The 14,558-nt window shown below is 44.6% G+C and overlaps 1 protein-coding gene across 5 annotated transcripts in view; it reads right to left on the bottom strand.

The window, feature by feature from the left end:
- Positions 1–14,558, bottom strand: part of LOC115124333 (voltage-dependent L-type calcium channel subunit alpha-1D-like) — a 231,158-nt gene that overhangs the window by 50,801 nt on the left and 165,799 nt on the right. For 2 of the 5 annotated variants that reach the window (XM_065005347.1, XM_065005346.1), the window contains exons 10-18: positions 5,208–5,295; positions 5,053–5,079; positions 4,534–4,694; positions 4,011–4,236; positions 3,562–3,769; positions 2,351–2,471; positions 1,914–2,028; positions 1,762–1,816; positions 2–56 (exon numbers count right to left, since the gene is read on the bottom strand). In XM_065005347.1, coding sequence (XP_064861419.1) covers positions 2–56; positions 1,762–1,816; positions 1,914–2,028; positions 2,351–2,471; positions 3,562–3,769; positions 4,011–4,236; positions 4,534–4,694; positions 5,053–5,079; positions 5,208–5,295 — 1,056 coding nt within the window. Of the gene's footprint in view, position 1; positions 57–1,761; positions 1,817–1,913; positions 2,029–2,350; positions 2,472–3,561; positions 3,770–4,010; positions 4,237–4,533; positions 4,695–5,052; positions 5,080–5,207; positions 5,296–6,643; positions 6,713–14,558 lie in introns of those variants that run through there. The other 3 variants (XM_065005349.1, XM_065005350.1, XM_065005348.1) reach the window with 3 other exon arrangements.

The raw sequence follows: 14,558 nt of genomic DNA, 5'->3' as shown, positions 1-14,558 counted from the left end.
CCTGGAGTGTCTGGAGTGGGATACGGCTCCTTCTCCTCTTCCTCCTCCAGTGGAACCTACATTCATCAAGACACAAATGACAGCAGTGTATCTGTACTGTTATGAATGCCATATGGTTTTAACTCACTGTATCATTTTATTAAAACATTTTATTTAACCTTTATTTAACCAGGAAGGGCTCATTGAGATTTAAAATCTCTTTTCAAGAGCGTCCTGGCCAAGATAAGCAGGACCAAGTCATTACAAAAATTACAGACAAACAACGTGAAAAACTACAAGTAATCTAGTAAAAACCATAGAATTCACAAGAGTATAACAAAATCAAAAACAGCAAATTAAAAACATTGACAGGTCAGGGAATCAGTCTCAAGATCATTCATCAGTGATTTAAAAACACCAATCGGGACATGTTCTTCCAGTTTAAAAGTATTTCCAAGACGATGGCGCAGAGTACATAAAAGCCCTTTTACTAAATTCAGTTCGGACATTTGAAACAGTTAGCAGGATAAAGTCCTGCGAACGAAGAGAGTACCCACCACATTTCTGAACAATAAAAATGCCCAAATAAAGAGGTAGTAAACCCAAAATGGCTTTGTAAATAAAAGTATACCAGTGACTGAGCCTAGAGAAGACCAGCCAACCCTGGTATACAAAGTGCAGTGGTGCGTAATGGTTTTGTAGTTTAAAATAAATCTCAAAGTGCCATGGTAAAGGGCGTCAATTGATCTCAAACACTGAGCGGAAGCATTCATATATAAAATATCTCCAGTCTATAGTAAGGGCATAAATGTAGCTGATACTAGCCTCCTTCAGGCTTCAAAAGAAAAACAGGCCTTATTCCTAAAATAAAATCCCAATTTCAGCTTCAATTTTATTGTAAGTTGTTGAATATGCAATTTAAAAGAGAGGCCATCATCAATTAAAATTCCATGATATGTATATGAGGTTACAACCTCAATCTCCTTGCCCTGACAGGTAGTAATAGGTGAAAGGTTCAGAGTTCTATTTCTTGCTTTAGAAAACACTATTAGTTTAGTTTTGTCAGTATTGAGAATAAGCTTCAATTGACACAAGGTATGTTGAACAGTATAAAAAGCAGTTTGCAAGTTCTGGAAAGCTTTTGTAAGAGACGAGGCACAACAGTAAATAACAATATCATCAGCATAAAAATGAAGTTGTGAATTTTGGAAATTTTTGTCTTTATTTATATAAATAGTGAATAAGAGAGGACCAAGTACAGAGCCTTGTGGCACGCCATTAAAGACAGCCAATTTAACAGACATAAGCCCTTCAAATTGAGAGCACTGAGTTCTATCAGACAGATAGTTAGCAAACCATGCAACTGCATGCTCTGAAAGACCTACACTCGACAATCTCTGACTTAGTATAGCATGATCAACTGCCTTAGAGAGATCAATAAAAAGTGAGACACAGTGCTGTTTTTTGTCAAGGGCTTCAGTGATATCATTTAAAACCGTCATGGCTGCTGTAATTGTGCTATGCTTCTCCCTGAAGCCCGATTGGTACATTGATAAAATAGAGTAAAATAGAGAGCTCTTCACTCACAAGGGTTTCAAGTATTTTCACCAGGGGTGACCGCTTTGAGATTGGCCTATAATTATTTAAAATGTATTTATTTAGAATTTATCATTCTAAGTGGGCCACCATTACAAAATCTTTTGTCTAATGGCGCCTCTGTGTGGTTATGGATTGCTCTTCTCTGACTTTCTAAAACCCCAATCTAAAAGCTACTCCGATTACCTTGAGATCCCCATCCTGGTCCTCAGGTTTCAGCTCCTCCATCTTATCAGTGTCTCTGGAGAAAAAAAGAGCCCAAACACAAGACAACATCAGGAGGAACAACAGAAAAACACAGACCATCCTCTCTTTCAGTAAGACAGTGCTGACATTACCTGGCACTCTTCTTCCTCTCCTTCTCCTCCTCTTCCTCCTTTTGGGCTGTGTTCAGGCTCTCTGCATCTGCCAGGTTGTCAACGGCGATGGCCAAGAAGACGTTCAGCAGGATGTCTGATTGCAAACTGGACTTAAGGGCAACGGAGATACAACATTGACCTAAGGTTTGAGTGTAATGCACTGTTCTTCACTCCTGATCCTGTGGGCCTGCAATGTGTACCGGTTATTGTTCCAGCTCAGAACTAACATATTTCATTCAACAAACAAAGAAACTACTCATGACTAGCTGAGTCAAATGGGTTAGTGCTGGGGTGGAACAAAAGCAAAAAACAAAAGTATTGCGTCTCTCTTGAACCAGTGGATAATACTGATCTAAATGCTATATGACTAGGGGCAGCTGAAGCCATGTGTTCTACACGTTTTAAAAACAGGATACAGTTTCCACAGACAAAGAGGATGATGAAGTAGATGCAGACGACCATGCCTGAGGAGAAGGGTCCACCGTACGCCATGATGCCGTCATACATCACAGCATTCCAATCCTCGCCTGTCAGGATCTGAGTCACACAACACAGTGTAACACAACGTCATCCCAACTTTAGTACAACGCCATCACGACATTATTACAATATTACTATTACATTATTACAAGTCATCACAATGTTATCACAACGTCATATCACAATGTTACCACAACGTCATATCACAATGTTATCACAACGTCATATCACAATGTTATCACAACGTCATATCACAATGTTATCACAACGTCATATCACAATGTTATCACAACGTCATATCACAATGTTACCACAACGTCATATCACAATGTTACCACAACGTCATATCACAATGTTACCACAACGTCATATCACAATGTTATCACAACGTCATATCACAACATTATTACAACGCCATTATAAGGTCATCACATTTTGATTATGTCAATAATCATTGTGAGAGAAGCCAGGAACATGTAGAGTCGTCCTACCTGAAACACTGTGAGTAGTGCCTGGGGGAAGTTGATTATGTCAATAATCATTGTGAGAGAAGCCAGGAACAGGTAGAGTCGTCCTACCTGAAACACTGTGAGTAGTGCCTGGGGGAAGTTGATTATGTCAATTATGTCAATAATCATTGTGAGAGTGCCTGGGGAAGGAACAGGTAGCCAGGAACTGGGAGTAGAGTCGTCCTACCTGAAACACTGTGAGTAGTGCCTGGGGGAAGTTGATTATATCAATAATCATTGTGAGAGAAGCCAGGAACAGGTAGAGTCGTCCTACCTGAAACACTGTGAGTAGTGCCTGGGGGAAGTTGATTATGTCAATAATCATTGTGAGAGAAGCCAGGAACAGGTAGAGTCGTCCTACCTGAAACACTGTGAGTAGTGCCTGGGGGAAGTTGATTATATCAATAATCATTGTGAGAGAAGCCAGGAACAGGTAGAGTCGTCCTACCTGAAACCTACCTGAAACACTGTGAGTAGTGCCTGAGTAGTGGGAAGTTGATTATGTCAATAATCATTGTGAGAGAAGCCAGGAACAGGTAGAGTCGTCCTACCTGAAACACTGTGAGTAGTGCCTGGGGGAAGTTGATTATATCAATAATCATTGTGAGAGAAGCCAGGAACAGGTAGAGTCGTCCTACCTGAAACACTGTGAGTAGAGCCTGGGGAAAGTTGTCGAAGGTGCTCCTCTTAGTTATCGTCTCGTCGAAGTTGAACTTGCCGCCGAAGAGCTGCATGCCCAACAGAGAGAAGATGATGATGAAGAGGAAGAGCAGGAGCAGGAGGGAGGCGATGGACTTCATGGAGTTGAGCAGCGATGCCACCAGGTTACTGAGAGACGCCCAGTGGCTACAGGGCAGAGAGAGAAAGAGAAGGTCAAGATGAATGCACAAACAACCCATATGCAAGCATGCAAGCACACATACCGAGAGACTGATAAACATTCTTCCAACAGTATATGATACATCAAAACCAGTGAGCAAAGAAAGAGATGTGACGTGAATGTATCACAGAGGTAAACATTTTGCCAAAATTACACCTCCACCACGCCAGTCTATGTCCAGCCTCTCCTGAAGTCTCCCAGTCTCACCGTGTGACCTTGAAGATGCGTAGCAGGCGGACACAGCGGAACACAGAGATGCCCAGGGGAGACATGATGGCCAGCTCCACCAGGATGGTCTCCACGATGCCGCCACACACCACGAAGCAGTCGAAGCGGTTGAACAGAGACACGAAGTAGGCCTGCAGGCCCAGACTATACATCTTCACCAGCATCTCACACGTAAACAGAGCCAGCAGAACCTTGTTGGCCACATCTGGAGAGCAGCGGACATCAGCATGTAGACATTACAGTACAACATTTTCCAGTTATAAAGATCACTGCTATGGGGATCTGGTAGGAAGGGTTACTGTATGCAGCAGATACAGTATCTGGGTAAGTCATAGGTATTGTCTGATTATCAAGGGCACTACTGTAGTACAATGGCATTGTAGATTGTAAGATTCAAGGATAACATAGTAAGTATCCTGTGGGTTTCTGAGAAGGACACTGTAAAGTACACATTATGCTAAAACTATGTGATTGGGAAATAACATTTGGACCCTGTACCCACCCTGTACTTCCGTGAGCCAGTCAGGCTGGTTGTAGTGCTCTGACGAGATGGTGAGCGTGTTGAGAAACACCAGGATGATCACCAGCCAATAGAAAGACACTGACTTCACAGCAACACGACACTTCCTGCGGCAGAACCGGTTCCAGCGACGCCATCGCCGACTTCAAGAGAGAGGAAATGATGTCACAATCTGACTCGAATCAGGAAGTTGTGTTACATACTGGTTGATCATCACAGGATTTAATGAACGGGTTAATTGTGAACTGGAATGAAATCATGCATGTTAGACAGAAGATATCAAACAATGTCAGGGTCACAGACTAAACAAAATGCAGACGTGGTGAGGATGATGAAGATGTGGATGATGACGAAGAGGACATCAGCAGGAGTGCAGTGACTGATCAGGATGGACAGAGTGTGTGTGTGGGAAAAACACAAGCGAGTGACGATGAATTTCCACAATGTGCATCAGGGCCATGCAAAACAACTAATGACACATAGTACTGACAGAGGACTGACCTGTACTTTGATTTGATAACTTTCTGACTGAAGAAATGAAGAATCATATTGTTAATTCCATTTGCATGAATGACGTATTACAGAAGCTTTTTAAGTCTATTCAGGCAGAAAGAAACCTTGCACCTTGACAGACAGACAGAGACAGACAGACTCACCAGAGTGGTCCACAGCAGTTAGCCTTATCGTCCTCTCCGTTGGGGTTGTCAGTGTTCACAGACTCTGTCTCGCTGGCGGGCTTGCTTGCTGTGACATCACACAAACACAGGAAGTAAGGTGAGATCCAGTTGAACTATGGCTCCTAAAGAACCCTTATGATCAGGTTTGGGGAGTAACTGATTACATGTAATCTGATTTTTAAAAGGCTATAACTGTAATCCGTTACGTTACCAGCAAAAATATTGTAATCAGATTACAGATACTTTTGAAAAACTACATGATTACTTCTTGGATTGCATTTAAATTCAGAAAGGATGTTTGTGAAAAAAAATACATTATGACACCTTTCTGTTTTCTCAATGACATTCAATTCAGCATTGAAAAAAGTTTGACCACAAGTCAGAGAACACTAGGATGACATGTCAAATGCGTTTGATGGATCCTTTTTGTCTCACTCTAATGCCTTTTAAGGGGAAAGTAATCCAAAAGTAACCAAAAGTTATCAGATTACGTTACTGAGTTCGGGTAATCCAATGGTTACATTACTGATTACAATTTTGGACAGGTAACTGTAACAGATTACATTTCAAAAGTAGCCAACCCAATCCTACTTATGGTTGAGTGTTTTGGGTAGTTTAAATCTAGTAAAGATGGCATGATTTCATATCCTCATCATTCAGTATAGGGCTCTTTGGGGACCATCATTGGCAGTCAGAATACAGAGGGCTGATTGCAGCAGCTGCAGAGATCATCCATGCTGTTTACTATGTGAAGGGGATAACAATAGTGTGGTTTCTGATAGGGTTAGAAACGTTATGCTAGTAGTGGATCTGTGCAGATGCTGTACAAACCTTATGAATAAGTAAGTACAAGGTCAAAAATACTCCACAAAATATCTCAAGGAAAAATCCAAATCACAGTGCACAGGAATGGAGTACAAAAAAACAAGGCTTATAAAAATGAACTAAATAAAAGAAATGGCAATGAATGACTCAAAATGACCCCACAATGCATGTCTACAAGGCAATCTATCTATTTGGATTGTTTACAAATATGCATACCCTTTCCATAGTCAACATATCAATGTGTTCACATTTGCAGACAATATTTCCCTTATTCACTTATGGTCCAGTTCCGGAGAATTCTAGGTTACAGTACAACATGCACATGACCTCTCGTAACCTCTAGAAGCCTTAAACCTGCTGGTTGTGTCTCAAAATACTGATGTTTGATTGACAAATCTTGTCCTACTTTACCAAAGAGTCAGGCCATGAGGACACAGATCTAATGAAGAGGCTGATTGAGTGAAATGAAGAGTAGTTGTAGAGAGGATTGAACACAACAATTGGACAAGAACACATCACACTAGTAGCAAAGCACAAGCAAGCAAAGGAGGGAGGGCAAAACACACACACACACACACAACCCAATTTACCCTGTGTCTCTGTGGACTGGCTGAACCAGCCAAACTTCCCTTTCTTCTTCTCCGTTAGGTCAGCCAGTGTCACACCTTGGTGTTTTAAAGGCATGCAGTACATGCATTTAGACAGCAGAGGGAGCAGTGAGTCAGTAGAGAACAAGCGAGAACAGATATCTACTACTATATAAGCAGTTAGGGAGAGGCTAGAGAAGCACTAAACAAAACATAAGAGACAAAAGAGAAGAGAAGCCAATAACTGGAAGGCATGAAAGAAGGAGAGAAGAAGAAGCAGTTGTAGAGCAGAGGAGAGAAGAAGAAGAAGGACATCTATTAGTAGCAGCTAGTGGGCCACACAGAGTTGAACTCTACGCAGATTAAAACATGTACATTAAGGAAAGAGGGTTGGTAAAGTATGGTACCTAGACACCACACATAGACAACTGACATAGAGGGGTCTAATAGTCTAACAACAGTGACAGATTATACACTACACAGATATGCACTAATAAAGCTTTCTGTGGTGACCTAAAACCAGTGGGTAGATGGCTGGAGCTAGGGCTGCAGCAGTGCCAGGCAGAGCAGTGGGAGAGGGGGGGTCTCATCGCTGCAACTCTCGTACGGACTCAGGAGAGGCGAAGGTAGAGAGCCGTGCGTCCTCCGAAAGACAACACAACCAAGCCGCACTGCTTCTTAACACAATGCCCACTTAACACAGAAGCCAGCCGCACCAATGTGTCAGAGGAAACACACCGTACACCTGGCTACCGTGTCAGCATGCACTGCGCCCGGCCCGCCATAGGAGTCGCTAGTGAGTGATGGGATAAGTACATCCCTGCAAACCCTCCCCTAACCCGGGCGACGCTGGGCCAATTGTGCTCCCCCCCATGGGTCTCCCGGTCGCGGCCGGCTGCAACACAGCCTGGACTGAAAACCAGAATCTCTAGTGGCACGGCTAGCTCTGCGATGCAGTGTCTTAGACCACTGCGCCACTCGGGAGGCACAATCATCTCTTTTTAAACAGACTGACGCAGACACCTCAAGGCCTCAAGGGATTCTACCACTGAGTCATGTTTGCCAAGAACCCCCATTCACATTACTTTCACTGGCTGTAAGCCAAAGCATTTGCAACACTGCTACTGAACATGTATAAATACAACTATCTGAAATGAAACCTTCCATTATTGAGGATGGACTTTGTTTGGGTTATCCTGATCATGATAAGACACTGCCATAGTATTTACTGTGTTTGTTTACAGTAGCAACCAGCTCAACTAATGTCCCATACAAACTCAATGAGAAACAGCACATCAATACATATTTTGTATTGTAGAGGCCAATAGTGAGAGTACTGCTGATACCGTAGATGAGGCACTCAAACCTACCGGCATGCATTAGTCTAACTCTCTAGATCTCCCAGGCTTTACAGTTAATGACGGGGGAGACAAAAATAGAACAATAGCATCACTGATGTGCCTATTATGTCTACTAAAAATTGCCCAGATGAGATGGATACTACAGCCAATATCTCTCTCTCTCTCTCTCTCTGCACACTAAAACATGCATCCATGCATGCACACACAGTCTGTCAGTCAGTCAGTCAGTCAACATACACTATGATGGGCATTAATATGGAGTTGGTCCCACCTTTAATGCTGTAACAGCCTCAACTCTTCTGCGAAGGCTTTCCACTAGATGCTGGAACATTGCTGCGGGGACTTGCTTCCGTTCAGCCACAAGAGCGTTAGTGAGGTTGGGCAATTAGGACTGGCTTGCAGTCGGCGTTCCAATTCCTCCCAAAGGTGTTCAATGGAGTTTAGGTCAGGGCTCTGTGCAGGCCAGTCAAGTTCTTCCACACCAATCTCGACAAACCATTTCTGATTGGATCTCGCTTTGTGCACGGGGGCATTGACATGCTGAAACAGGAAAGGGCCTTTCCCAAACTGTTCCCATAAAGTTGGAAGCACAGAATCATCTAGAATGTCATTGTAAGATAGCGGTAGCATTAAGATTTCCCTTCACTGGAACTAAGGGGCTTAGCCCGAAACATGAAAAACAGCCCAGGACCATTATTCCTCCTCCACCAAACTTTACAGTTGGCACTATGCATTGGGGCAGGTAGTGTTGTCCTGGTATCCGCCAAACCCAGATTTGTCCATCGGACTGCCAGATGGTGAAGCGTGATTCATCACTCCAGAGAACATGTTTCCACTGCTCCGGAGTCCAATGGAGGTGAGCGTTACATCACTCTAGCATTGGTATTGCGCATGGTGATCTTAGGCTTGTGTGCGGCTGCTCGGCCATGGAAACCCATTTCATGAAGCTCCCGATGAACAATTATTGTGCTGACGTTGCTTCCAGAGGCAGTTTGGAACTCAGTATTGAGTGTTGCAACCGAGGACAGATGATTTATACACTCTACGAGCTTCAGCACTCGGCGGTCCCGTTCTGTGAGCTTGTGTGGCCTATCACTTTGCAGCCGAGCAGTAGTTGCTCCTAGATAATTTCCACTTCACAATAATAGCACTTACAGTTGACAGGGGCAGCTCTAGCAGGGCAGAAATTTGACGAACTGACTTGTTGGAAAGTTGGCATCCTATGAAGGTGCCTTGTTGAAAGTCACTGAGCTCTTCAGTAAGGTCATTCTACTGCCAATATTTGTCGATGGAGATTGAATGGCTGTGTGCTCAATGTTATACACCTGTCAGCAACACGTGTGGATGAAATAGCCAGATTCACAAATTTGAAGGGATGTCCACATACTTCTGTATAAATAGAGTACCTACAATAGCAAATGTCTCATCCCAACAGGAAGCGCTGTGTTGTCATGCATCATGCTGCACACGCTTACATAAAGAGGATTTTGGATTACTGTCTCTTTCTTCCATTGAAGTCATATCATCATCATTCCTGTGTGTGTGTGTGTGTGTGTGTGTGTGTGTGTGTGTGTGTGTGTGTGTGTGTGTGTGTGAGATCATGTGTGTGTGTGTGTTACGGCTGAAGCAGCAGACATGACATGACATTCACTTTCATTTGGTTTACCCAGAATGATAACAATTTCTCAGGAAGTCCTGGGATCAATAGCAATATGATCCAGTGACATAACATCACAGGAACAGGTGGTAGAACCAACAGGGAACAAACACCCATTATTGTATTCCAACCTGTTTAAAACCTAGACTCTGTCTCTGTGTCTGAACCACACTGCTGGCCAGGTGCTGGTAACAGGGTAGAGTAGACTTTCAGCATGACTTTCAGTATGCTTATAGAGAAGAGCACTCAACATGCACTGCACTGACACACATGACTGATGATTGGTTGAACAGATAAGAAGGTTGTTGGAGCTGTACTGTTAGATTTCAGTGCAGCCTTTGATGTTATTGACCATAACCTGTTGTTGAATTGTTTTATGTGATATGGCTTTTCAACCTCTGACAAATTTTGGATTTAGAGATATTTATTTAATAGGCTCTGTCGCAGCCGGCCGCGACCGGGAGGTTCCGTGGGGCGACGCACAATTGGCCTAGCGTCGTCCGGGTTAGGGAGGGGTTGGCCAGTAGGGATATCCTTGTCTCATCGCACACCAGCGACTCCTGTGGCGGGCCGGGCGCAGTGCACGCTAACTAGGTCGCCAGGTGCACGGTGTTTCCTCCGACACATTGGTGCGGCTGGCTTCCGGGTTGGATGCGCGTGTTAAGAAGCTTGGTTGGGTTGTGTTTTGGAGGACGCATGGCTTTCGACCTTCGTCTCTCCCGAAAGTGTACGGGAGCTGTAGCGATGAGACAAGATAGTAACTACTAATAATTGGATACCACGAAATTGGGGAGAAAAAGGGGTAAAATACAAATAAAATAAAACAACTAAAATGCTTGATTGCATTTCAAAGAATGAATGTAAAGGAGCGAGAGCTGCGTGCATATTATCTGTGACAAACAGGTGCTGTTAGATTATATCATGTTTCTGCCTGTTTGGAGCAGTGTAAACACTAAATGCATTAAAAGTAATACCAGTCTGTTGTAACAATTTTTTAAGGCTTTATTACAACATAGCAAATATTAAAAGCAGCTGAATCTGTGAAATTGCTTTATCCAACATTTTTCCGTTGCATGAGGCTTGGCGCTCACAGAATCAGTAGGCTATTAAACAAACACTCAAACAGTAGCAGGATCTGTGTTATTTCTGTAGATATGGATGATTTATAAAGCCACGTATATTTAACAGTTAGGCTGTTGATTATAGACCTAATTAAGATGGGGTTTCCTCTAGGCTAAGGCCAGGGCTGTTTCTTCGTCTCTGCTGCTGCTGCCTCTGCCACATTGTTCGCCAATCCCAATATGCTGCTTAACGTTGCTGTTATGCATAGGGAAAGGCATAGGGAAAGGTGACAATTCTACGGCGCACTGAACATGAAGTTTCAGAACTCTGGACAGTGACTGTATCCAACGCAGGAGAAATCGCATTTGTTCTAAAATAATATTCAAAATATTAGATTTGCACCATTATTTTGACATAATATAGTCATATACAGTTTCAGTATCACATCTTAGTGTGAAGTACCATCCTCGTGGCCTCTGCAATGGATTAGACCACTGAGAATCAGACAGGTGTCTTGTGCACCATGAAAAAATAAGAACATTTTGACTGCTCGACTAAAGAAATGTCGGTCGACCAACAGCCTATCAACCAAACAATCGACCAGTCGACTAAATGGTGTCAGCCCTAGTGGCCAGTAAAGAACTGGTCCTGAACGTCACTAAAACTAAGAGCATTGTATTTGGTACAAATCATTTCCTAAGTTCTAGACCTCAGCTGAATCTGGTAATAAATGGTGTGGCTGTTGAAGAGACTGAATTACTTGGTTGACCGTAGATTGTAAACTGTCAGGATCAAAACATATAGATTCAATGGTTGTAAAGATGGGTAGAGGTCTGTCCGGTGATAAAGAGATGCTCTGCTTTTTTGACACCACACTCCATAAAGAAAGTCCTGCATCACTTGTTGTTTTTATAAGAAACACGAATGTGTTGGAAATTACAAATTGTTGTAGTGAACTTACACACAGCACTGACACACACACTTATCCTACCAGACATGCCACCAGGGGTCTTTTCACAGTCCCCAGGTCCAGAACAAATTCAAGGAAACATACAGTATTATACAGAGCCATGTTTGAATGGAACTCCCTTCCATCTTATATAGCGCAAGTGAACAGCAAACCTGGTTTCAAAAAACAAAGAAAGCAACACCTCGCGGCACAACGCCTCTCCCCCATGTGACCTACTTGTTGTGTATATGTACTGACAAGTATGTGGAAGTGATAGACGAACACACACAATACATGTTCATCTTTTAAATGTATGTCAGTTGTAATGTATTTTATTTGGTATGTCTTCTCCTTTATGTGTCGGACCCCAGTAAGACTAGCTGTCGCCATTGGCGTCGGCTAATAGGGATCCTAATAACATCTAAACCTAAGTAGAACAGAGGGGAATGAGATGTGAAGGGGGTGGTGAGGTAGGAGAACAGAGGGGAATGAGATGTGAAGGAGGTGGTGAGGTAGGAGAACAGAGGGGAATGAGATGTGAAGGGTGGTGAGGTAGGAGAACAGAGGGGAATGAGATGTGAAGGGGGTGGTGAGGTAGGAGAACAGAGGGGAATGAGATGTGAAGGGAGGTGGTGAGGTAGGAGAACAGAGGGGGAATGAGATGTGAAGGGGGGAATGGTGAGGTGGTAGTAGTAGAACAGAGGGGAATGAGATGTGAAGGAGGTGGTGAGGTAGAGAACAGAGGGGAATGAGATGTGAAGGGGTGGTGAGGTAGGAGAACAGAGGGGAATGAGATGTGAAGGGGTGGTGAGGAAGGAGAACAGAGTAGGGAATGAGATGTGAAGGGGTGGTGAGGTAGGAGAACAGAGGGGAATGAGATGTGAAGGGGGGTGGTGAGGTAGGAGAACAGAGGGGAATGAGATGTGAAGGGGGTGGTGAGGTAGGAGAACAGAGGGGAATGAGATGTGAAGGAGGTGGTGAGGTAGAGAACAGAGGGGAATGAGATGTGAAGGAGGTGGGGGTGGTGAGGTAGGAGTACAGAGGGGAATGAGATGTGAAGGGGGTGGTGAGGTGAAGGAGAACAGAGGGAATGAGATGTGAAGGGGTGGTGAGGTAGGAGAACAGAGGGGAATGAGATGTGAAGGGGTGGTGAGGTAGGAGAACAGAGGGGAATGAGATGTGAAGGAGGTGGTGAGGTAGGAGAACAGAGGGGAATGAGATGTGAAGGGGTGGTGAGGTGAGAACAGAGGGGAATGAGATGTGAAGGAGGTGGTGAGGTAGGAGAACAGAGGGGAATGAGATGTGAAGGAGGTGAGGTGAGGTAGGGGAATGAGATGTGAAGGAGGTGGTGAGGTAGGAGAACAGAGGGGAATGAGATGTGAAGGGGGGGTGGTAGGAGGAGGGGAATGAGATGTGAAGGAGGTGGTGAGGTAGGGGAATGAGATGTGAAGGAGGTGGTGAGGTAGGAGAACAGAGGGGAATGAGATGTGAAGGAGGTGGTGAGGTAGGAGAACAGAGGGGAATGAGATGTGAAGGAGGTGGTGAGGTAGGAGAACAGAGGGGAATGAGATGTGAAGGGGGTGGTGAGGTAGGAGAACAGAGGGGAATGAGATGTGAAGGGGTGGTGAGGTAGGAGAACAGAGGGGAATGAGATGTGAAGGGGGGTGAGGTAGGAGAACAGAGGGGAGAACAGAGAACAGAGGGGAATGAGATGTGAAGGGGTGGTGAGGTAGGAGAACAGAGGGGAATGAGATGTGAAGGGGGTGGTGAGGTAGGAGAAAAGAGGGGAATGAGATGTGAAGGGTTGGTGAGGTAGGAGAACAGAGGGGAATGAGATGTGAAGGGGTGGTGAGGTAGGAGAACAGAGGGGAATGAGATGTGAAGGAGGTGGTGAGGTAGGAGAACAGAGGGGAAGAGATGGAAGGAGATGAATGAGAGAATGAGATGTGAAGGAGGTGGTGAGGTAGAGAACAGAGGGGAATGAGATGTGAAGGAGGTGGTGAGGTAGAGAACAGAGGGAATGAGATGTGAAGGGGGTGGTGAGGTAGGAGAACAGAGGGGAATGAGATGTGAAGGGGGTGGTGAGGTAGGAGAACAGAGGGGAATGAGATGTGGGGGTGGTGAGGTAGGAGAACAGAGGGAATGAGATGTGAAGGGGTGGTGAGGTAGGAGAACAGAGGGGAATGAGATGTGAAGGGGTGGTGAGGTAGGAGAACAGAGGGGAATGAGATGTGAAGGGGGTGGTGAGGTAGGAGAACAGAGGGGAATGAGATGTGAAGGTAGGAGAACAGAGGGGAATGAGATGTGAAGGGGGTGGTGAGGTAGTAGAACAGAGGGGAATGAGATGTGAAGGAGGTGGTGAGGTAGTAGAACAGAGGGGAATGAGATGTGAATGAGGTGGTGAGGTAGGAGAACAGAGGGGAATGAGATGTGAGGTAGGAGAACAGGGGTGGTGAGGTAGGAGAACAGAGGGAATGAGATGTGAAGGAGGTGGTGAGGTAGGAGAACAGAGGGGAATGAGATGTGAAGGGGGTGGTGAGGTAGGGGATAACAGAGGGAATGAGATGTGAAGGAGGTGGTGAGGTAGGAGAACAGAGGGGAATGAGATGTGAAGGGGGTGGTGAGGTAGGAGAACAGAGGGAATGAGATGTGAAGGGGGGTGGTGAGGTAGGAGAACAGAGGGGAATGAGATGTGAAGGGGGTGGTGAGGTAGGAGAACAGAGGGGAATGAGATGTGAAGGAGGTGGTGAGGTAGGACAACAGAGGGGAATGAGATGTGAAGGGGGTGGTGAGGTAGAACAGGGAATGAGATGTGAAGGAGGTGGTGAGGTAGGAGAACAGAGGGAATGAGATGTGAAGGGGGTGGTGAGGAACAGAGGGAATGAGATG

Source organism: Oncorhynchus nerka, linkage group LG20 (assembly GCF_034236695.1).
Source record: "Oncorhynchus nerka isolate Pitt River linkage group LG20, Oner_Uvic_2.0, whole genome shotgun sequence".
Lineage (NCBI taxonomy): Eukaryota > Metazoa > Chordata > Actinopteri > Salmoniformes > Salmonidae > Oncorhynchus > Oncorhynchus nerka.
Note: the sequence above shows the minus strand (reverse complement) of the source record. Positions and strands in the feature narration are given on the sequence as shown.